This window comes from Pleurodeles waltl, chromosome 12 (genome assembly GCF_031143425.1).
Source record: "Pleurodeles waltl isolate 20211129_DDA chromosome 12, aPleWal1.hap1.20221129, whole genome shotgun sequence".
NCBI classification, from domain to species: Eukaryota; Metazoa; Chordata; class Amphibia; order Caudata; family Salamandridae; genus Pleurodeles; species Pleurodeles waltl.
Window position 1 is genome coordinate 84,817,560 of NC_090451.1, and position 23,831 is coordinate 84,841,390.

Below are 23,831 nucleotides of genomic sequence, written 5' to 3' on the forward strand. Positions count from 1 at the left end.
AGGATTAGGGTAGCAATTTCCCCCCAGAGGGTTGTGATGTCATCAGTGGCAGCGGTGAGGGCAGTCTTGGTGCTGTGGTTGGCATGGAAACCGGATTGGGAGGAGTCTAGCAGGATGTTTCTCTCCAGGTGTTCGGTGAGTTGGTGGTTGATGGCCTACTTGAGGACTCTGGCGAGGAAGGGGAGTAGAGAGTTGGGGTGGTAGTTCTTGAGTTCGCTAGGGTCGGCGCAGGTTTTTTTGAGGAATGGTGTAACCTCTGTGTATTTCCTTCCTTCAGGAAAGGCAGCCGTGGTGATGAATGCATTGAGAATGGAGGTGAATTTGCGGCTGATTTCCCTGCTCTCAAGGTTGAAGAAGTTGTGGGGGCAGGGGTCTGTGGTGTTCTAGAGTTGATGGAGTTCATGGTGGCTGTGGTGCTCTGTGTGGTGAGCTGTTCCCATGCTGTGAGCAGGTGGTTGGGTGTGGCATCAGTTGTTGTGAGGAGGTTGGTGGGTTCAAAGTTACTGTAGATAAAAGATATCTTGTGGAAATAATGTGACAGGTTTTTGCAGGGTTCCTGGGAAGGAGAGATTGTGTTCTTGGAGGCGGACGGGCACGAGAACTCTGACGATGATGGAGAGTTCCTTGCTGTGATTGGAGCTTGCTTTGATGTGGTTTACCAGGGCACTTCTTTTCATGTCTTTTAGGCATTGGTGTTATTTATTGAGGGCTGACTTGAAGGTGGCTCTGTCTGTGGGATCTTTGCTGGTGCGCCATCTTCTTTCTAGCCAATTTCCATAGCGTTTTATTGTCCTATGTTCTGGTGTATAACCACTGACTTGTTTGGTGGATCTGCTGGTCTTGGCTGGCTTGATTGGGGCGACTGTTGGCACAGTTGGTGATCCAGGCAGAAAAATTCCAGACGGCTTGTTTAAGGTTGGTTGCAGAGTCGGGCTGGGTGGTGTTGCAGGCGTGCGGCCATTGGTTCTCTGTCCCATTGTTCCAGCTTCGGTGGGAGGAGATGGGGAGGGGCCTAGTGATGGTGCATAGGGATCCTGCGATGGTGAAATGGACAATGACGTGGTCGGTCCAAGTCAGTTCAGTGGTATGACTGTATCGCTAGTGGTGAAGATCGAGCCCAGCATGTGTGGGGTCAGTGACCAGCTGGGTGAGGCAGATGTTGCTCATGCTTTCTGGGAGGTTGGCGAAGTTTGCTCTTTGTGGTCAATGAGGTGGAAGTTGAGGTCTCCGAGGAAGATGTAGTGCCTCGAGTCAACAGCGAGTTGGGTGATACATTTGGGGATGGTGTTGCAGAAAAAGGAGTGTGGTCCTGGGGGGTCTGTAGGCTGGGGTGCCTCTGATGGTAGATTTGCCATCAGCTTGAAGTTGGAAATTGAGGTGTTACATGATCAGTGTGGTGTTGTCTTCATTGGTGGTGCAAATACACACAAATGATGGATGGAATGCAGAACCAATCAAACATTCTTCCCCCCCTCCCGAACCCTTCCACCCCTGACCTGCCAATCCCCCCCCCCAAGTCACAGAGGTTGACTCCATCAATTTGTTTGCTCACCATGCCACGTCAGTATGGATCCAGCCAACTGCAAATCAGTCTTGACCCTATTCCCCATGGGAACAGTCCAGCTCGAACTGCCAGGCAGGTCCTCCCTGGACCGGAAACAAGCATCCAGGGACTGGTTTCAGGGTATTCCCCTTCATCAGCCAGGCTAGCTTGAATCCAGTGGCATAGTGAGTCCAGGGCCCACGTACAGGCATACCCAGCACACTTATGTGACATAAGCACACAAACACAAATGATGGACGGAATGCGGAACCAATCAAACATTCACTCCTAGTCACAGACCTGGGTTGAATCCATCAATTCTTTTGCTCACCATGCCACCTCAGTATGGACCCAGCAATATGCAAATTAGTCTTGACCTTGTTCCCCATGGGAACAGTCTAGCATAAACTGCCAGGCCAGATGGTTTCTTTGCGGATGAGGGCAATACCTCCTCTGTGTTATAGTCAAGGTGAATCATCTTCTAGCTGCTGGGCATGGCAGTGGCAATGTCTGGTGTGGCAGACGGGTTGAGCCAGGTTTCTGTGATGAAGAAAATATTGGGGGTGAGTTTGGTTATGGTGTCCCAGATTTCAGTGGCATGTTTGCAGAGTGATTGGGCATTGAGCAAGGAGGCAGTGGAGTAGTTCTGGGGTGGTTGTGGTCAGTGAGGGTCTCGGTGAATGCGATAGGCCCAGAATTGAAGGTGAAGAGGCAACAGTGGTAGGTGTAAGATCCTACCATTGATCTATGAGATGTGATACAACAGTTGTTGTTGCAGCATTTGGGGTCCAGGGCTCGGAGCTCTGTGGAGGAGTACCTCTGGGTAGCAGGGGGCCAGGGTTCTTGGCACTAGTCACAGTCCAGCGGCAGACAGACGCAAACAGGTGGCTAAGTTGTGCTGCAACCTCTATTAACTAGGTGCATGCACCCATTTTCACTACAGGTCACTGCACCAGGTCACTATAAGTCACCCTATGGTAGGCGCCCAGAGGGCAGGGTGCAGGTACCTGTGTGTGAGGGCACCCCTGCCCCCCACAAACTCCAGATCCATTTTCCTGGAGTTTCTGAGTGTGGGTACGCCATTTTACATGTGTACTGGACATAGTTCACTACCTATGTCCAGCTACATAATGGTAACTCAAAACCTGGGCATGTTTGGTATCAAACATGTCAGAATCATACCCCAATACTGTTGCAAGTATTGGAAGTATGATTCCATGCACTCTGAGGGCTCCTTATAGGACCCCCAGCATTGCTACCACTAGTCTTACAGGGTTTTCCGGGCAGCCCAAGGTGCTGCCACCACTCAGACAGGTTTCTGCCCTCCTGCTGCTTGATATGATCAAGCCCAGGAAGGCAGAACAAAGGATTTCCTTTGGGAGAGGGGTGTTACGCTCTCTCTCTTTGGAAATAGGTGTGACTGGCTTGGGAGGTGTGCCCTCCCCAAGTCACTGGTATGCTTTGAAGGGCACATTTGGTGCCCTCTGTGCATAAACCAGTCCACACTGGTTCAGGGACCCCCAGTCCCTGCTCTGGTGTGATACTGGACAATGGAAAAGGGGGGGTGGCCACTCCTCTGTCCATCACCACCCCAGGGGTGGTGCTCAGAGCTCCTCCAGAGGATCTCTGGGTTCTGCCATCTTGTTTCCAAGATTGGCAGGGAACTCTGGGAGCATCCAAGTGGCCAGTCCAGGCAGGTGACATCAGAGCCCCCTCCTGATATGTGCTTACCCTGGTTAGGTGACCAATTCCCCTTTCAGGGCTATTTAGGATAGCTTTCTCTCTTGGGTGGGTCCTAAGATTCGGCTTGCAAGATTCCATCAAGACTCCTGTGCAAACTCTGCTCCAGCTTCTGGTCTCCGGTACTGTGAAGGGAACATCCAGGACCCAACAAACTGCCTCCAAGAAGAACTCTTCTACAACGTTGTTTCCAGGGCTCCTGCCAGCAATTGCAACATTTTCACTGGCTGTGCATCCACTGAGGGCAGTGTGTCTTCAGTCTGCAAGGGAAGAAAGAAGGAATCTCCCTTGGAGTGAAGGAGTCACTCCCCTGCATCCACAGGCACCTCCTGCAACGACGACCGGCTACGTGAATCTCCTCTCATCTTTGCTGCATGGATCCTGCATCACGGGTGGTGGACCAGAGTAGTCCTCTTGGTCCTCTCTACCAGCTGTCCAACTTTAGTGGAGGTAAGCCCTTGCCTTCCGACGCAGGAGAGTGCCCCCATGCACCACATCTCCTGCAGCTGCCAAGGCTCATTTGCATTTCCTCCAAGGGATCTTCATGTAGCTCCAGATCCCTGCACTCCTTCCTGCGACGTACAGCCCTCTGCGTGGTTCTCCTGCGGCGTGGGATCCCTTTCTGTAGTGTTGTATGGGCTCCTTCTGTGACTCCTGTGTGTGCTGCATCTGCTCCTGTGGATTCTCTGCAATCCTGACGTACCCCTGTGACTCCCCCTCCTGGAGAGAGTCCTGGGCATTGCTGGTCCCCGGCAGCACCACTTTTCCACTGACCGCAAGTTTGCCTTTACCAAGGCTTGTTGGTGGAATTTCTGCACCAACACTTGTCTGCAATCTTCACTCTAGCATGGGACATCTTCTGCATCCATAAGGAACTCTTCACCGGCTGCAGTGCTACCTGTTCTTCATCACCATCTAACAACTCCTGAAGTACAGCAGGGTGGGTAGTAGCTCCTACTCCTCTGACTCTTGGACCCCTCTCTCCACAGATCTTATGTCTTCAGGAATCCACGGGTGGTTTCTTGCAGTCTGGCCCAGGTGTCTTCTTTTCCTCTTCTTCCTCCTTTTGGGTGGTCTGGGGAAACTCCAGTGATTTACTCCTGCTTTCTTGGTTGCTAGGGGGTGTTGTGTTACTTACCTCTGTGGTTTTCCAGTACCCCCAGCTCCCCTCTACACATTCCACTTACCTAGTGGGGGGGGGGGGCTGTATTCTCATTCCATTTTTTCAGTATATGGTTTGTGCTCCCCTATGGTCACTGTTGATTATTACTGTTTTCTAACCTTTTACATGCCTATTTTTGATTACTAGTGTATGTGTGCAGTGTGTTACTTGCCTCCTATTGGATGGTTGACTTACTAGTATTTTGTGATATTGTGTTCCAAAAATAAAGTACCTTTTATTTTTGTACAACTGAGTGTTTTCTTTCATGTGTGTGTAAGTGCTGTGTGACTACAGTGGTATTGCATGAGCTTTGCATATCTCCTAGATAAGCCTTGGCTGCTCATCCACAGCTACCTCTAGAGAGCCTGACTTCTAGACACTGCCTACACTTCACTAAGAGGGGAGACCTGGATCTGGTATAAGGTGTAAGTACCTTGGGTACCCACCACGCCAGCTTCCTACAGGGTCACGTGGTACCTCGATCAAGTAGGTCCTGGGAGGCGTAAGGGTCGCTGGGGGCAGGGCCTGCGGGAAGTGGGAGGGAGAAAATGGCAAAAAAGCGAGCGGGCAGCACAGGCAACAAAAACAGAAAATAAACAAAATTAAGGCAAAGTAGAACAAGAGCAAAATGGGCAAACAAATACAAAGTAGAACAAGAGCAAGTCAGGCAAGCAAATACCAGGCGACAATCAGAGGTAGCAAGTGGGAGCATATATACGTATATGTCAGCTTGTCTGCTCGAACCATATTATTCTCATCAGAGGTTTTTTTCTGGCAAATGTTTGCTACAGTAAGTTGTAGGTCACCAACTGGGAGATGAGAAAATCCACATCATTTTAATAGTGGTAAATCTTTCTTCAGTGCCAGACTCTTTACTAATTTTTCCACAAGCTGACATTTGTTGACAAATGAATGTGGTGGTGCTTTTTGTTGGTCACATTTATTCTTAAGGCAGAGAACAAGATCCTAAAGTTTGAAAGAAAATTAGGTATCAGCAGTTATTTTTTGAAAGGATACTTGCTCCATTGGTTACCCCACTCAGATCTGATGCTGTGCCCAGACTATCAATTCTGTTACGTGACTTTGATATCAATATGCTGGCCTCAGTCAAGTCCTGGCCAGATATTCTATTCTGCATGCTACCTTCTCTTCCCCCATTGAGCACATCGTTATACAAGAGTTTTCATTTTCCTTTCAGAGCTATATCTGCTAAAACATTCTGGACTGGCATAGAATCCTGACATTTATTTACCAAATAATTAGTCAAATGGATCAATTGTGTCTTCTCCACCGCTGCTTTTTATATCTAAGTTACACCAAGATCTCTGATCTTCTATTCTGAAATCAAGATGAAGGAGTAGGAGGACAAATTCAGATCAAATTTTGGGGAGATCTTATTTCTGACTATAAATCCCCTAGAGCATACATTTTCTCTCTAGAAGTCAGCAACGCCAGCCAAACAGTGTGACAAATCTTCAGTGGCTCCACTCTCTACTAATGTTAGACATGCTTGTTAATGTATTTTCCTGATATAGGAACAGGAGAAACTATCACATGTTACCATGTGTTGCACCCTGAGTTAGGAGAAACAAAGTACGAGTATTAGAGCATAGCAGAAGGATGAACACTTGTGCTGTCGCCACTGCAACCTTTTTTTTAACAGCTGGAAGCTGTAGGATGCATTTGGGTTCACTATGAGACATGGCCCTCATGCAACAGTGAAGTAGCATACACTCATTGCTCTTGTACAAATTCTTTCACTTTAATAGAGTTTAAGTTGTTCCTGGGGTTATGGCCAGTATAGGGGTTGAACAATGCAGTGGGACTCCCTCCACAGTGGGGTATTACTTTGGTCATGGCTAAACCTGTGTTGAAGTTGCTAAGGAATCTTTTAGCATCACTTCTTTTCCCTTTCAAGACACTATCATAGATTTTCCAAACCAAGTTATTGTCTTTACAAGCCACATCTCATGTTGTACTTTAGGCGTACAGCTAGATAATCTTAAGTGTTATGTTTCAGTAATAGTCGCATTAATATACGGACAATGCTTATAGATGTTGTTCCGATTTGGCTGCTGTAATAACCATCAACGTAAGTACATTTCCAATGCTTGTCCACATAGAATACTTAAGAACGTCCATCAGTTAAGAATTCTGTAAATAGATTTTGGTTTCTGGCACGGTGTGATTACTTACTGGAAATAAACAATAGAGCAAGCCGAATGCAACATCGTCACTGTGGATAAATTGCTTATCTGTAATCCTTGTTCTCTTTCAAGAGAATCCTCAAAGTCATAAATACAAAACAGTATCCCCCACACGTGGGGACCCCAGAGCACTTCTTAAATATATGTCTGTTGCATATAGAAAGGGTAAAAATGGCCAGATTACATTTACTTTTTTATTTTTTTTTAAACCCTCATAACTCGATACAATTCATGCTAGTAATGAAAAGCTGACCATAGGAAGCCTTCCACAAACCTTTATTTAAAAGGAAAAGGAATTTGGGTTGCTTGTTAAGCAATAGCGTGCCATTAAAATAGTAAGCATAAAACTGGCACTATCCTTTAAGAACCTCACAGTATCCCCCTGTATTCCATTATGCCCCACAGGTGACAGGTCAGTTCATTTTTATGGCTCCTTCTGTTAGGATCCTGGAGCCGTAAGCTCTCCTTATTTGACTTAACCAGTCAGAAAAAATCTCTTTCAAGCGGTTTTAAACCAGTGATTCTTGAGAGTTGCCAGTATCTGATACACTGACCACCTTTGTTTCTGACAAAAAAAAAGTTTTCTTATTTTGTCACAAGTGCCTTCACTTTTTGTGAAGTGTCCTTCCTGTGGGAAGAAGAAAGCACAGACTGACCCTCATGAAGGCTGCATTGTCTGCCTGCCGGAGTCCCACCATCCTGACTCCTGTCCTCACTGCCAGAAGCCATACTGTAAAGGACAGAGAGAAGATAACTCCGTCGACTCCAGGAGAGAGAATCATTCATAAGTAGTTTTGAGGAATGTCTGGCCTCCTTCAAATAGCCCTTCTCTCGTCCAAAGGCACATCAGAGAGGCAGCTCAAGAGAAACGGCCTAAAAACAGGTCCTGGTTGATGTCGAAAGGAAGGACATTGAAAAAAATACCTGTTTGTTCGCCATTGAGGACACTGTCAAAAGTGGGGTTGGCATTCCGCTCAACTTCAGAGCACACCCGACGTCGTAAGTCACGTTACTGACTAGAAGACGTCACCCATTGGCATCAAGACACTCCTCAGGCCAGAGAATCTTCGGCATCAACATCGGCAATAAGGATTCATTCATCAACATTGTAAACTCACACGACGTTGAGACATGTCACATCCTCAAGGCAGTCTGTGCTGCACAACTGTCACTGACAACGATATTGAGGCCTAAAGAAACGACTCATGACATCGAAAGGAAAACGGCGGTCGACTTCTACACACCTGTGGCAGAACAACCTCAAATACCATCCTCAGAGGTCCAAATCTTTAGAGGGCTTGGTGATACCTTGAACACCTAGAATATATTTAAGAGGTGCTCCGGGGTCCCCACGCGTAGCTGGGACTGCTTATGACTTTGTATTCTTCATGTGTCCCTTGGAGACTTTGTTTTTTTTTTTGCACATACTAATTCGCTAATTAACAAGATAACCTTTACGAAGTGGCGCTCATTATGCAAGGTGAGTGTACGGACAAAAAGTGAATCAAAGGGCTGTTTAGCAGAAGGCAGAACTTCACTGTTCGGGGGCATCAACTTTTACCTGTTTCTGGAGTTGGTCTCACTCAAATTGTGAGCCCCATGACAATGATTACTTTGTAACTAATTGGGCCATGTCCTCTAGCTGTTACAATATTTATTTGTTAGGTTTTTTCTAATGGTACACCCAATAGCGCTTTTAAACATAATCAGATAGCCCTAAGAAAACGAAACAGGACTAAGTAGTGCTTGGAGATCAGTGAGGTAAAATAAGTCTGTGGTCCTTTGGGTCATTGAGTCTGGCTGCCTGGGTGAGTTAATTGACGGTAATGTGATATGGGTGGCGAGGGAGGAGGAGGAAGAATAATAAGTCACTGTGCACTTAGGTTTACCTAACATCGCAAGGTCAAATTTCACCCTAAATTTTTCATTGGAAATTTCACTGTCTTGCTGAAAAGATAATCATGCGAAGAGTCTTCTTCCATTTGAGGAGTTTTTGCTGGTATGCATGGTGCAAAGAACCTACATTTATGGATATTGGGGGTATTTTCATTTTGGGGGTCATGCCATCCCTATTTTATTTTAGAGAATGAGGCTAATGTTGCTTCTTGGTCTTGTACGCTCTCCAGCCTTACTGCTAGATTTCTTATGGGAGGCTTATATACACCACACCTAATCTGTTTCTTCAGTTTTGCTTTGCGTCCTGCTTATAATAGCTGATAGGACACTGCCTTATTCTTCGAAGCACTTGATGGATGATGAAATATAACACACAGTTTTGTTATATAGTTACAATATTGTAATAAATTAAGTAACTATATACCGTGAGACAACACAATAGATTTATCTGATAGAAAACAAAATCTTGAGTTGACAATGCCTTCCTTTTTCGCAGCTAGCGAATACAATGGAACTCCTTTTGGTCATGCATCCTACATATTAACATGAGTATAATGTCAGAGTACCATTTGCCACAGGAAACCTTGCATCCTTCGCACAGTGGGGCTAATTGAGTCCATTAAACTGACAAACCACCCTCCCATGTCAGTTGATAGGGATACTTGTACCAGTATCTTGTCACAGCTCTTCATCTCACTTTCATATAAAAGAGGAAGCATGGAATCCATTACACTGATCCAGCCATGCATACCCAGTTAGACTATTAGACTCTGTTGTCCTGATAAGTGAATGACTGTTGGTTTTTTAAAACCCCGTGCAGGCTACTCCACGAACAGCCGCATAGTGTGGGAACATACAAGAGGCCGGTACAGCTGCATGCAGTGCCCATTTTCAACAACCATGAGAGACGAGATGACCAGGCACGTGAAAGACCACAAGAACCAACCAAGCAGACTACAGAGTGAGATAGGTGTGTTCCACTGAATTCTCAAAGGGTGGAAAATGGGTTTCCTCCTTCACATCCACCTTGTCATCCACTACTTGCATATTTGACAAAATAATCTAAGCTAGTTGAAGCGTCAGTGGATAAAGAGAACAATGTTTTCTAAAAAGTAATAGTTTTTCATCCAAGAGAATGCCATGAAAGTGATGAAAAACATTATTTTGCTTGACCTTGTAATGTCCACAAAATAAACATACTAAATATGTAATTCTCTCCAGTTAAAATGTATAGATAATCTATTAACGTCGTAACAAACCTAAAACAAGCAAAGTTAAAGCCGTCTTATGAAAAACAGCTGGAAGCACACAACCTAGTGCATTCACAGACAAGTGGGGAGAAAGTAGGGCAGTTGTTCCACCTGCTCAGTTTATACGCTGCTGATCTTGAGGCAGCATCCTGTTTCCTATCCATGTTGATTGCACTTAGGATCAATGAAACATGGCAGCAAATAAAATCATAGAAAGGGCCTTCTGCCACTGACTGGTTTCTCTTCTTGAGGGCCCTATTAGGCAAGTGAAAAGATCTCGGGTTGGGGAGAGCTGGGGCCTGGTTTTTGAATAAATATATATGTTTGTGTTTGGTTCTGATTGGGTAGAGCAATATTATCTGGTATAAAGGAAATTAGCTGCAAACAGATATTCTTATTGGAACCAGAAGCTTCTGTCTCCGGTGTAATAATCAGTTTATGTATGTATGTATTGGTATTTATATCGCATGAACCTAGCTGGGAAGTAATAAAGGGCTATGTATTATTGGATTTGGGAGACTATTTTCCGATCGTGCACGTCAAGTGAGGATTACACAAATACAGGTAACACATTACACAATTCTATGTCATACTTTAGTTCCAGGAAGTACACTCAACGAAAACAAATTGAAAATACACTACAAACCTCCACTAGATATTCTAGGGTTAAAATGATAGAGGCACATGTGCACATTCAGCCTTTCAACCCGGAAGTACTGGATATTAGGTAGGTAATGCGCTAGTAATTCTCAAGAAAAATGTCAAGAACTTACGAGGCATTTGCCTTGGCATATAACATGGTGGGGTCAAGAATACTAAAAAGATTCTATATCCAGTAATTAACCATGCTTTGATTAGGTTTCCAATTTTATGATCACATCCTTTTCAAAGTTATAGACACATTACGACACTAATTGATAATGAATGGAAAAAGTATTCCCTTATGAAAACTAAAATGCCAAAATCTTAAGGGGGTATCCATTTGTCCATCGTACAGTGCAATCGACTTTCATTTCTAGCCCATAATTCAAGATGGGATCATAGTTTGGGGGTCAAAAGTAATGACTCTACTTGCTTAGAGATTAAAAGACCACTGCAGACACCGAGTTCAGAAATTACTCTATCTATTCTTCCAACATCACATTCTCTACCACCAGATCGTTTGCAAATGGCACAACTGATGAATAATTATCAATGTAGGCATCTTTGATTAGAAAATATAGTAAAGTGGAAACATTTTGTAACGGTGATGTGGTAGCAATACCTTAACAGAAGAGTGCTTAAGACCTCCCCAAGCCAGATCGAGTAAGCATGGAAATATTTGAGAGGTTACCATTAAAGTGAATTTAGTTCTCCTTAGTCTTGCACTAGTGGCATTACATTTTAGAAACGCCCATTCCGCCCCATTTCCTTGTTGCCAAACTATTGCCTTTATCTATCCAGTAGATCCAATAAGCTATTTCTTTTGAGGGAGTGAACGTTTTGAAATGAAGCTAACAATCATTCCACTGGTGCTGCCTAAGGGGGGCATTATCACAAATTCCAAAGCATTCCATTTGTGTTAAGCAAGATCATCGTCACCAAAGAGACTGCCTTCAACTTTATGCAATCATCAGTTTCTTATTCAATCTGCTGCCTTGGAGGTTCAGGCCATGATTCTCCATTGGCACTGAAGGTTGGTGTGTAATTGCTAGAACTAATCCGAGTACAGGTATCAGCAGTAAGTTTAAAATTAACAAGGAAAATGTATTAGGTTGGCCTTGCTGTAGTGGAAGTTGTCAACGAGGTTGGACTTGTGAGTAACAAATGTATTCCTTATTTTGACAGAAAGAAGACATTTCCTGTGGAGGCAGGCACATTTTCCTCTTATTCAACATAAGAGCTATCATTACGACCTGGGCGATTTTGGTGGACGAAAACTAGGGGCCAGAATCTCTGATTCTGGCCATTATCCCCAAACCAGGAATTTTAAGTGCAGGACTCTGGAACACTTGTGATCTGGCAGAGTGGTATCTCCAAAAACAGTCTCGCAATTGGAGGTTTTCTTTTCATAACCTTTTCATCTGCAGTGGTAGTTGAGGTTCCAGTTGCCTTCCCTCCATCAGAGCAAACGCCTGCCTTCTCCTTTCTCTGTGAAGAGAAAGACTGAAGGATATGATTCAGATGTAGACAGTACATCTGTTCAATGATGCTGGTCAGCTGCTTATTTTTTTTATTGAATCACACATCTTGAAGGGATCCTTATGTAATTATAGGGGTGCTCGTTATTAATGAAAAAAACATTTATTTCCCTTTCCCTGGAACCAAGCCACAAAGTACCGGCAAGGCTACCACAGAGAGAAAGAATCGGGCATGAAGAAAGGCGTTGTCTGTTCTATTCTCCAGAGGTCACTGCATACGTCCTAGGGCCCCATAACAAACTAGAGGGTAAATTATGATCCATGCCATACCACAGTTAGTGTGGAGATCAGAATTGGGGGTTGTGCAAACATCCCATCCACTAGGTCTCTTGGCATTTCACAGGGAAAGATCAGGTGAAATATTTTAAATAGTTTTGGGGGGGGGGGGGGGGGGTATTAGGAGGTGTCCTGGAATACCACCATGGTTCAACGCAACCATACTTACAATTTTAATGGTTCATATTATGAAAAACACAATTCAGTTGAGGGAATGTGAAGACTACCATTGCATACACAAAATAAATATAAATCCATGGCACAACAGTCTTACAGAAAGGCAAAAAAAGTAAGGGTGTGTGTGTACACATATTTCAGTGCTCTTTTGTAACAGTTTGAGTCACTACTCCTTTTCCATGCATACTAGAAATGTATAACTTAACTCATCGGAATGCAGGGATGGTGCAATTTGGAAAATAGATTTAAACATTCATGGGAAAATATTTAGAAAGAAGTCTTCTTGTTAAATATGTACCCCCGCTTTATTCCACAGACGAAAGTTCATATTACAATGTCATTTTTCAACACCCGCTACAATTGATTGGTCTAAATTACAGGTTAGTGGACCATCTGGCTGTTAATAAAAATATGCAAAATTTTGCAAACACTTTCTCTCAAGCTAGTCAACCTTCGCAATGTCATCAAATAACACAAAATTGAACGTGATAAAATATAATTAGTATTTTAGGTGTTAATCGCAGACAGATAGAAATGCCCACACTGCATAACATAGTAAAATCGTCAGTGATAGTTTGTTCTGTGCCAAGATACAATGTGATTCTGCTTAAATTTAACAAAATAAGAATACAAACCACAAGTGGGGTCCCTGCCAAAGAATAACTAACAAATGGAAGTCTGCAAGACTGTAATTACCTAATAAGTGCATAATGGTAGGATGACATACAGATGTTTACTGACTGTCCTGGACTTTATAAAATTTTAACTGACAGATACCGCTTAAGACCCCTTTGACATATACACTCACACGTGCAGCATGCAGAAAAGTGTACAGGAACCAGAAAATAGGGTTCAGGGCTCCGCAGACAGACCAAGAATACTCCGAATTAGAGGGGACATTATTAATACAATATAGGGCTTTGATAGCCAGTTGGCCTAATTGGGTGTATGATAGCTCAAGTTTTTCAGGGCAGACAATCACCTTATCCTGAACAACGTATAGTTTTTTGTTTTTTTTGTAATGTGAATCTTTTTACTGCAGCACATTCAAAGAAGGGACCTCCAATCGATCACGCTTCTTTCTCACCTGATCTGATTTAACTCATTTGTAGTAAGCATCTACAAGCCACTTTCCTCAGGCCAAACAGCAACTCTCTTGGTGCATTGAATGTGCCCCTCTGCTGCTGCACTATGCCAGGACACCTTCAGTTGTACGTGTAATTGGTGTTTTAAAAAAAAAGATGGTGTGGATCACTGCTAGACCTACTGCTAGAATATCCACGGATACTATCCTTGGCAATAGGTCTTTGGTTTGTTTACAACATACCATTATCTTCAGTATTTTCATTATTGTGATCTTATCATTATGGTTCACATCATTCACTTTTCAAAGAGAATACCTGACCACTAACAAAAAAACAAAAAAAACATTGCTTTACATATTTTACAATTTTATATAATACAATGTTAGTGTGTGTTGTGGTCAAAGAACCTTAGTGTTTAGGGAAACATTATTTTAGTTAATAATACATTTTTGTAGTTTGGAGCTGTATGAAATTTGGGAGATTTTCAACCAGTCTTCCACGGGTAGGTCCTGAAATATTTGGTGCGGATTAGTCAAGGTGACAAACTTTATGGTCTAAGAGGAGGCCCTTTTTTCTTTTTGTACATCTATGTGTACACCATAGCCATGGCCAAAACATTACTGTGAGAGTTTGCATAGTCCCAAACTGGTGGAAATTTTTTACAGCCAGATTAACATGAAAATAGAGCTCTAGTACGACTACACCTATATTACAGCTTGGGGCTAAACTGTTAAACTTTTTTCAAAAACACATTTTACTTGGTTTTAAAAGTACAACATCATTACAACTGAAAGGAATAAGTTGTCCTGTCCCTCCCTTGCCACCCCTAATGCCTTCCAACAACAATCCATAGTGAACACAGGATAGTTCGGTTCTGTACAAGGAGCCTTCAACTCTACGAGCATAGGCTTTCAACTTTGCATCCTCGTGCTTCATCATCTAGTATCCCATTCAAAGAGCCATTTGGGTCTACTGTAATCGCACTGTATCGACCCCAGGCCTCCATTATTTCATTGGATGGTCAACAGTTCAGGTATTCCTGGGAGTTATACTATTAACTTAATAACTCTGTCTGGGTATCAGAAAGGAAATCTTAAGAAGTGAGAATACTGGGTTTTCAATCACACCAAGCAATGTAACAATTTGGACAAGGCAGACCAAAAATAGCTGAAGACGCATCCAGAGGGTGAGTGTGTATGTATTACTCAGAAATACTCATGAAACATATACTAGGTTTGAAAACTCAAAATGTAATGTTTGCAAACCTTTGGGGTAAAGCACCACTGAATGAGAATACATCGGCTTTGTGAACCACATTTTGTAGTTTGTGACTTATTGGAGGAGAAAAACTGAATATAATACTCTGTTCATTAACTAGTTCACAAACTTCATTCAGCAAACCAACATTCATGTGCCAAAGATTTTAAATGAACCATTGAAAAGATGTTTTAAATAGTGTTGAAAAATATTAAAGTTGATGATAAACTTAACTATTCGTTTTTGCTTCCTCACAGATTGCAGCGAACCCCTGCTGAGCCCTCTTCACTCGAAATTAGCACCAGATCTGGAGAATCCAGTTTACAGTCAAACCTGATGGCACCTGGGCACTATCTGAAATGTACGTTGCAGGCCTAGGCGCCTCAGAAAGCAATAACTTGACAGTGTTTTCAATATTTTTTAGTGGCAGTGATTACTCGGATGTGAGGTGACGTTAGGCTTTGAGTTCTTGAAATTTCAACTGTTCATCCTGCTTAAAGTGATTTCAGTGTTTAGAACTCAGTAGAAATCCTCAATGTTCTTTGGAATTCACCTATGATTCTACTGTTCTCGATCTTCATCAAATTTTTTTTATATACACATGTGACCTTTCCACCCACAGAAAAACATAAAACTTGCGTAAACATTTACAAATACATTGTGATTTGCACATGTTTTTCTTAAGGTAAGAGTGTTTTTTCTTGTTAATGAATTATATTTGAAATAAAAATAATAGTTTGAATACATTCATTTGGAGATTTCCCTTTCTTGTGGTACATGTCCACAGTACTTTTCTTGGCTATTATTCCACAGTGTTACTCATACACTAAATGGGCTTAAGAGCAGATGAATACTGAAACACGCTTACCACGTGGATGTTTCCTCATTAGGTACCATCTAAATATCAACCAACACATTATTTGCCATTACAACTTTATGTAAGAAACATTTTAAAAGTTAAATCATGCATTTAAGTTGTATCAAATCTAGTATAAATGCATAACATGGAATACAACTGAAACAAATAAGAACATTAATAACACAAAATTAATTTCTTTGGAGCAGAGCCTTCCAAGTTAACATCTCCTTGCAGAGGAGCATGGCTCCCTTTCTGGGACTGGCTTAGTGCAGCCGGAGACTAGATCTGCTGAAGATTTCTAAATGCGGCCTTAAAAATTTGACTCCATCCATAGTGGGAAAGCAGGGGGGACTACAGTTTACCTTATATCTAATGGAACAGCCATTCGGAAAATGCCCACTGCTGCTGGCCTGGTGTAGCAACGAAGACAATAGCTGATTAAAGAATTATTTTTGCAGCCTTGCTGAATTAACACAGAAATGGGGAAACAGGGTCGCCTCTGTGTGGCCCTTCTAGGTCTGCAGAAGCCTGTATCGCCAGCATAAGTAGACTATTCCAAGTTTCCCCAGGCCTCCCAAGGATCATAAACCTTAATGGAATTAAGGTATTGTTTTGCACATCATCCATTCTATATTCAACAACACTGTGCCGATTTTGTAGAGACACCAGCCTGACCTCTATATCCCGAAGAGAATCCTAGCCAATCACCTCTATCATCAATGATAATGATAAAAAGGAGCTGATGACTGAATCTAATTGACAGGAGCTAGAGGTAAAGTTCAGCATAGGGAGAAACATTTGTGGGGTTTGAAGCAAAGATTGTTGTACATGAACAGTTGTTTAGTTTGCAGGTGGGCAGAAATGCAAGCTTTTAGCAAGCATTGCAAAACCTGACACTAAAATGTACAGTGGTTCCCAACTTGTGGTCCAGAGACCCATGGGGGCCCGCAAAGCCTACTCAGGGGCCCGCACTGGTTAGAAAATTATATAATATTAGAAGATTAAAGGGTTTATACATTTAAAAAAAAAAAAAAAAATGTAAATGTAAATCTGAATATTTTACAATGGTCCATAAATGTGAATGAATTTCAAATTGGAGGCTAAAAATTAAGTTGGTGTCCTTATTTTGATCAGTGGAAGCAGTGCAAGTGTATCAAACAAAATGCAGTAGGAGTGAACCAGTGGCCTCAACTAAATTTAGAAAAGATCCAACCTTCCCATTAAAATTTAGATTTTTTTAAATATTTGTTTGAGAATTAAATAAATGATTAAATATTTGTTTGATAAATGCTTGTTTCCGTATTTTTTGTGTATTTTTTTGGGGTGCAAATCATCAACAATCCTTAGGCTGGAGTCTCCTGTTTCCAGTAATGACTCAGTGGGGGTCCTCAGATTCCAACTGTGATTCATTGGGGGGTCTCTGGGGTTCTGTAATGATTAAGCGAGAGTCCACAGGAGTCAAAAGGTTGGGAACCACTGAACTAGGCAATATGGCCATGAAGAGTGAGGTTTTGTTTAAACTAAACCCGAACAGCTTTGCACATGGGATGAGTAAATTCTCAGAGGATGCAGAATGACACCCATTTTTAAGACTGGGGTGGCTTGTCTGAACCAGAATCCTCTGACAATTTCTACACTAATTCTGTACTGAGTAGCAGCATCAGAATTTCTAGATTCTCGAGGAAAAACTAGATATTATGTAGGACATTTTGTCTACTCAAGGTAAAAAGAAGGGTCATCAGCATATTGGTGAATAGAGATGTTTTTGAAGAATTGTGTCCAGAGGTTAGGTATATAAATTGAACAGACAAGCTAAAAGGTTGGATCACTGTGATACACCCTGTTTCACTGGAGGTAAGCGTGATTTGAAGAAGTCTAGTTTCACAAACAGATCTTTGAAGAGTGAAATGACAAAAAACAGCTGAATACAGTTCTAGACAGCTGTTTGGGGGTGTTGGAAGATGCTCCGCAATTCCTGGACAGCAAAAAGGCATACCTGGAATGCTGCAGTATGAGACTCTTGTGGCTTGGATATCAGGGGTGTGGAATTTATTAAAATATCTACTTGTCCACGGGACAGGTTGCTTCTCAAATCTACTTGTCCTGTAAAAAGATCTACTTGTCCCTTTGGTGCCATGTAGTGTGGCGCCAAATTATGGCAGCAATCTCATTATGTAAGAGCTCTGATAATAGCCTCTCTGATTATGCCAGGGCTACTACCATAGTAGGGCTTGAATACTTGCAGTTTCAATCCCTACTGTAGCAATTTCCTTATTTTTCCACCTTTCTGCAGATCTGCATACTGGGGCTGGAGGAAGCAGTAAGCAATAGTTCCAGGGCTGGAATGCCTTTGAGTCTGCAAACCTACTAACCTGCATGTTTTAAAGATCTTCACCAGCTTCTCTCTAATATTTTCCCATAATAAGAAAGGTTGGACATTTACTCCTGACAATGGCAGAATTAGAACTTCTTCCACGGTTGGGAAGAAAGTGGCTGGAGGGAAAATGAACTTGCAAATGCTCAATAGATTTTCACATGAGCAAATCTACACATGCGTATTTACCCATGCTAAAATACAGTTCACAAATATTTTATAGGGGTACGACATATACCATGGGTGCACTTTTGTGACTTTCTTTAAGAATTTGGGGCCACATGTAGGTAGGTTCAGATTTGCGACCCGCAAATTGCGAGTCGCAAATCCGAATGTAGGATGGTGTCCCTGACACAATCTGTGATTCGCAAGGGCTTCGCAAATGCCCACATCATGAATAATCATGAGGTGGGTCGCAATTTGCGACCCCCTTGCAAATGGCGGCCTCACAGGGATGGTGGCCTGCTGGAGACAGCAGACCACCATGTCTGTGACTGCTTTTCAATAAAGCAGTTTTTTTTTTTTGTAATGCAGCCCGTTTTCCTTAAAGGAAAACGAGATGCATTACAAAAACGAAAAATTAAACGTTTCGTTTCATTTTTTCAGAGCAGGCAGTGCGGACCACTGCCTGCTCTGAAAAAATGTTTACAGTGACATTCACAATGGGGAAGGGGTCCCAGGGGGACCCCTTCCCTTTTGTGAAAGTGTTAGCACCCATTTGAAAAGGGTGCAAACTGCGATTGGTTTGCGCCCGCGTTCGCAAAACAATCCTACATTGCACTGCGAGTCGCAATTAGGAAGAGAACACCCCTTCCTAATTGCGAGACGCAAACCTGTTTTGCGATTCAGTAACCAGGTTACCGAATCGCAAAACTGGGTTTGTGCACCGCAATGTGCTTTTTGCACGTCGCAAACAGCGAAAGTCGCTGTTTGCGACATGCAAAAAGCTACCTACATGTGGGTCTTGGTCCCTAATTAGGTCTGGTGTTAAAGACATTTTGTTTTTATTAAACTTCTATTTCTCTCTCTTTCGGCTGGCTTTACTGTGAGTGATCGCATTATTCTCTTCCACAAGGAGCATATTGGCACACAAAGTAGTTTTGTTCAGTGTCAGGAACTACAGTGGCAATCAGGGACGTAACGAAACTGGAGGGTGCCCCTTTGCAAAGAACATGGAGGAGCCCCCTCTCCAGACTCACTCAGGGCAGGTGCTGTGCTGAAGGGCCCCCCTGGAGGGCGGCTGCGGGGCCTTTGTTATGCCACTGGTGGCAATGTGTGCTTTTAGAGTTCAAAAACGTTTATTATTTTTTTTGCCAGTGTTTGTTACAATGTTGAGGGCCTGGTAGCTCCCACAACAATAAAGTGTTACAAAAGCCATGTCAAAACAAGACACGCATTGATGAAACTAAAAGACTTAGAAAAATATGTCAGATCAGTTGGCTTTGTCAGTGTTTGTTTATTTTCATGCTTCCCATAATCGTGTTGAAAATGGTTACACTGATTTTCCATTAGAAATATTTTTGGGAAATACTAGCATGCATCAAAACATTTTACTAAATGACACCTCATTTGCATCTAATCAGAGAGCATTCTGGGAGCATTATGCTTAGCCTCATAGCCTAAACTTTTCAAACATGTGTATACACGTTTTTTTTATTTGTACTGGAACCAACGTCAGTAGTGAAGTGTGACCTTAAAACATTTATTTACAGCACTCACCCTAATAATGAAGGTTTTCAAATAATGAACCATAAATACAAGTTCGAACAGCATCATCTTTTGGAAACACATTACCTCAACTGTAGAGAGTTCCACTCTCTGTAAACAGGCAGCCAAAGGGTTTGTGCTGCAGAGGGTTGGGCCTGCTTGTCCCAAGGACAAAGTAAACATAAAAACTTGTTGCCCTTGACCCCAAACAAGATGTCCGGGGCGTCGGGCGATAGAAATTCCACATCACTGGATATGTTATAGCTGTGTGGTGTAAAAGTTCCCAGTACACCCAGGATGTTCAGTGACTGTATACGTAACACTGTGTTTTAATTTCCTGCTCTGAGTCACACCTTTTTCTGCTTTCTCTCCCATCTTCATTCACAAGTGAATGAGTTCTGGGATTGAGTGTTTGTTTGCCGGGTAGCATGGGTAAAAAAGGAATCTCTTTATTTGTGGTAGTCAGGGTGTCAAGGAGGAAATCCTCTTCAATAGGGTCAGTGTGCAGCTGGACATTGTGGTATGCGGCTGCCCTTGCTATGACCTGCTGATCCGATGTTGTGTCTTCAGGTGGTGATGGCCGTGCTGGATATAAGTCAGTCATTTGGCAGGATGGGAGCAGGGTGGTATGAATCCCATATGGGTCTGTGTCCTGTGGTTTGTCACCCAAATCATCTCCTTGAGGTGGCGGTGAACCCTGTGGTGAAAACTGTAATGTAGGAGACTGGGGAGGTGGTGGAAGAGTAGAAGGAAGCACTGGCGAGTGTGGTGGAGAAGGAGAGGATGAACTGGAGCCTTGTCGACTTTTTTTTTAGGTGGAGGAGCAGTGTCCAAGGCCTCTTCAAAGGTGAGATTCCTTTTGACTGGAATAGGGGGAAGCAATTATTCTCCCTGTTCCTTTCGGAATATGGAATTGGCGCTGATGAGTCCATTATTTCTAAGATGGGCTCCACTGGGGAAGCTGCCTCGGAGTCTCTAGAAGGCACAGTCTTATGTTCTGAAATTTTCAGAGCCGAAGTCTTGTGTCGAGTCGAAGCTGTTGGCTCCAAAGTGGCTGTGGAGGCTTTTTGCTAGGTGCAGATACCCTAGGTTCAATGGATCTGCTCGATCCCGAAGGTGCCTGTGATGTTACTGAGCCAAAGGTCGATGCCGAAGACGTCTTGGTTGTCTTTGGTGCCGAACATTAGAGCGGGGCATCCGAAGGTGATTTTCATATTGATCCATGGCCCGAAGGCAGTGACGGTCTGGCGATCTGCTTCTGTGGCTTCTTCAAAGTCTTTGTATGGGGAGTAGGGGTGTTCTATTCACAGGTTGCAGAGGTGACTGGCTAGCTTCCAATGTCGGATTGGATGTCCGATGGAGAAGGCCTCCTCCTGTGCATTTTCTTCCCCGAAGATATCAGAAAGCATTGTTTGGTGTTTTGGACACCATCTACAACCTACAAGCTTTTCGGAACCGGAGAGTCTTCTTGGATCAAAAGAAGTGGCATCGAGGGCAAAGGCGAAATGGAGTATGTTCCATTAGCCCTGCATAGTCTGACACCACATGGAAGATAAGGCCTGAAATGAGTGTGGATGCCCCAAAGGGCAGTAAGCTGGCTCCTGGTGCGCCAATTCGGACTAACCGTAAAGTATATATAAAAAACGATCAAATTACAATATTGTCTCTGAAAGAAAAACAGAAGAGATCAGTTCGGAATAGACCGAGCTGAGGAAATACCAGAGCAAGAGGAACACACGTCAGAACCCGACAGCAGAGAGAAAACAATCTAACAATGGACTCAATGCCTATGCGCAGTATCACCAAGAGGAGGAGTTGCTCAATCCCGTGACTCCAAAAGATTCTTCGAACAAAAACAACTTGCAACACTCTGGAGCAAACACTAAATGGCGGACTTATGCAAAGAATGTGAATATACAGCACTACATGCCACAAACAGATGTCTACTGGGTAAGTAACATCTCTCACACACACACACACACACACACACACGTAACATCACACACACACACACACACACACTTTTAAAGACCATCCACAGGAGCTTGTTACATTATTTAAAAAGCAAGCTATTCTCAGCGTATCATTCTGCAACAAACTGACAAGCCTTTGCACTTACCCAGGGAAGCACTTATTTGGAATACCAACAGAAAAAAACAAAAGTGACAGAATCCCATTTGTGTTGACAATCATCCATCAGCTCCCAACTACAGAAATATAATACAAACAACTTTTCCCTTACTATCACACAGCTGTAACACATGCAGGAGTTCATTGCTGTGATTCTAAAAGGTGCATCACATGTGAATATCTTTTACAAACATTATCAGTAACTAGCTCTGTTACAAGAAGGGCCTATGGAATAAGACAGCATCTTACATCTCGCTTAACATGCATTATTTATGTGATTCAGTGCCAACGCCAAAGCTGTAAAAAACAATATGTAGTCCAAACAGTGAATGACCTCCGTACACGATTCAGGAACCATAAATTGGGAATAATTAACAAGAAACCTGACCAACCTGTAGCCAATCATTTTAACCTTGTGGACCATTTCCTATCGGATTTGAAGACTTTCCCTGTGGAACATGTCTTAAAGGAATAACTACTGGACATCAGAGAAAACTTCTGGATGTACCTTTTAAAATCACTGCATCCAGATTGACTGAACATAACTGACAATACCACTTGAGTTCCGCATATCTGAAGAGTTCTCAGGACTGCACCGATTCCACATTCCAATTGGAATCTTCACTCATGATGCTTTTTGAAAATCCTGCAGTGTCAGGTTTCATCTTCAAAACAGGAGGGAGATGAAGCAGACATTAGACCCAATGTTGAGGTCATGGACCAAAAACAAAGGAGTATTTAAATCCAGAGAGAGACTGGAAATATTATTGCCTCTCCTCCTCCAATTACAAAGAGGAAATTACCATTCCAGGAGAGTTTGGATTCTGGCCTTTCACTGGTGAAAATATTTAAACGTAAGGAAAAGCCAAAGACTGTTTAGCTTTCTCTACTACATTTGCCTTATCTTTCTTCTCCACCACCTCACACTCCACCACCTCACACTCCTCCACCACCACCACCAACTTCACCCACACAATCTCATGATCTTCACATGGGGACTATATGGGTAATGGTATTTATAACATGGATCCATGGGACATTTATGACTCTGCCAAAATCCCACCCAATGATCATGATTTGTATCCCACAAGACCGTTTCCACTCGAGGATACCACAGCCTATAATCAGGTCATTTCCAGAGCACCCGCCTATCGGTGTACAGATGCACTCTGAGCCATTAGAAGTGGATTTTCTATTTAATACTGTTTCCTTAACTCCCAAGCAATATACATTTTTGCCAATGTTACCTGGTATGCTAAAACATGCCAATTACATTTTTAAAGAACCAGTGAAGGTCAGGGTGTTAACACCTAGAATAGATAAAAAATATAAAGCGGCACCAACTGATCCAGTCAGATTTCATCGTAGTCAGTGCAGCCAGAAAACAGGAAAATAGCCAGTCCACAGGGGATGCTTCTCCCCCTGATAAAGAAAGCCGCAAATTTGATGCAGCAGGCAAAAGGGTAGCAACTCAGGCTGCAAATCCGTGGCGAATTGATAACTGAAGCTCTTTTAGCTAGGTATGACAGGACACATTGGGACGAGATGCAGGAGTTCCTGCACTACCTCCCAAAGGAACATCAGAAACGAGCACAGCAGGTAGTGGAAGAGGGACAAGCCATAGCTAATAATCAGATATGATCAGCACTAGATGCAGCTGATACAGCAGCTGGGGGAATAAACACTAGTGTCACCATTAGGAGACATGCTTGGTTGAGGTCCTCCGGCTTTAAGCCTGAAATAGAACAAGCGGTCCTTAACATGCCTTTTAATAAGCAGCAACTCTTTGGACCGGAGACCATTGATAAGTTAGAAAAGGGCTCTGAGATGACAGCAAAGGCCTTGGGAGCCCGTTATACAACACCTTTTCGGGGCTCATTTCGCAAACCTCAATTTAGATGAGGTTTTAAGCCACAGACTTCAGAGGCCTCTAGGTCCAACAAAAACAGGGACAACAATATTATCCCAGGGGATTTTTCAGGGGCTCT

At 43.0% G+C, this 23,831-nt stretch overlaps 1 protein-coding gene across 6 annotated transcripts in view; it reads left to right on the top strand.

Annotated features, from left to right (window-relative positions):
* Nucleotides 1-23,831, top strand: part of ZNF414 (zinc finger protein 414) — a 137,786-nt gene that overhangs the window by 88,573 nt on the left and 25,382 nt on the right. For 2 of the 6 annotated variants that reach the window (XM_069217131.1, XM_069217129.1), the window contains 2 exons: nucleotides 9,369-9,518; nucleotides 15,031-15,519. In XM_069217131.1, the coding sequence (XP_069073232.1) occupies nucleotides 9,369-9,518; nucleotides 15,031-15,110 (230 nt within the window). In that variant the 3' untranslated portion in view covers nucleotides 15,111-15,519. Of the gene's footprint in view, nucleotides 1-9,368; nucleotides 9,519-15,030; nucleotides 15,520-23,831 lie in introns of those variants that run through there. The other 4 variants (XM_069217134.1, XM_069217132.1, XM_069217130.1 and 1 more) reach the window with 3 other exon arrangements.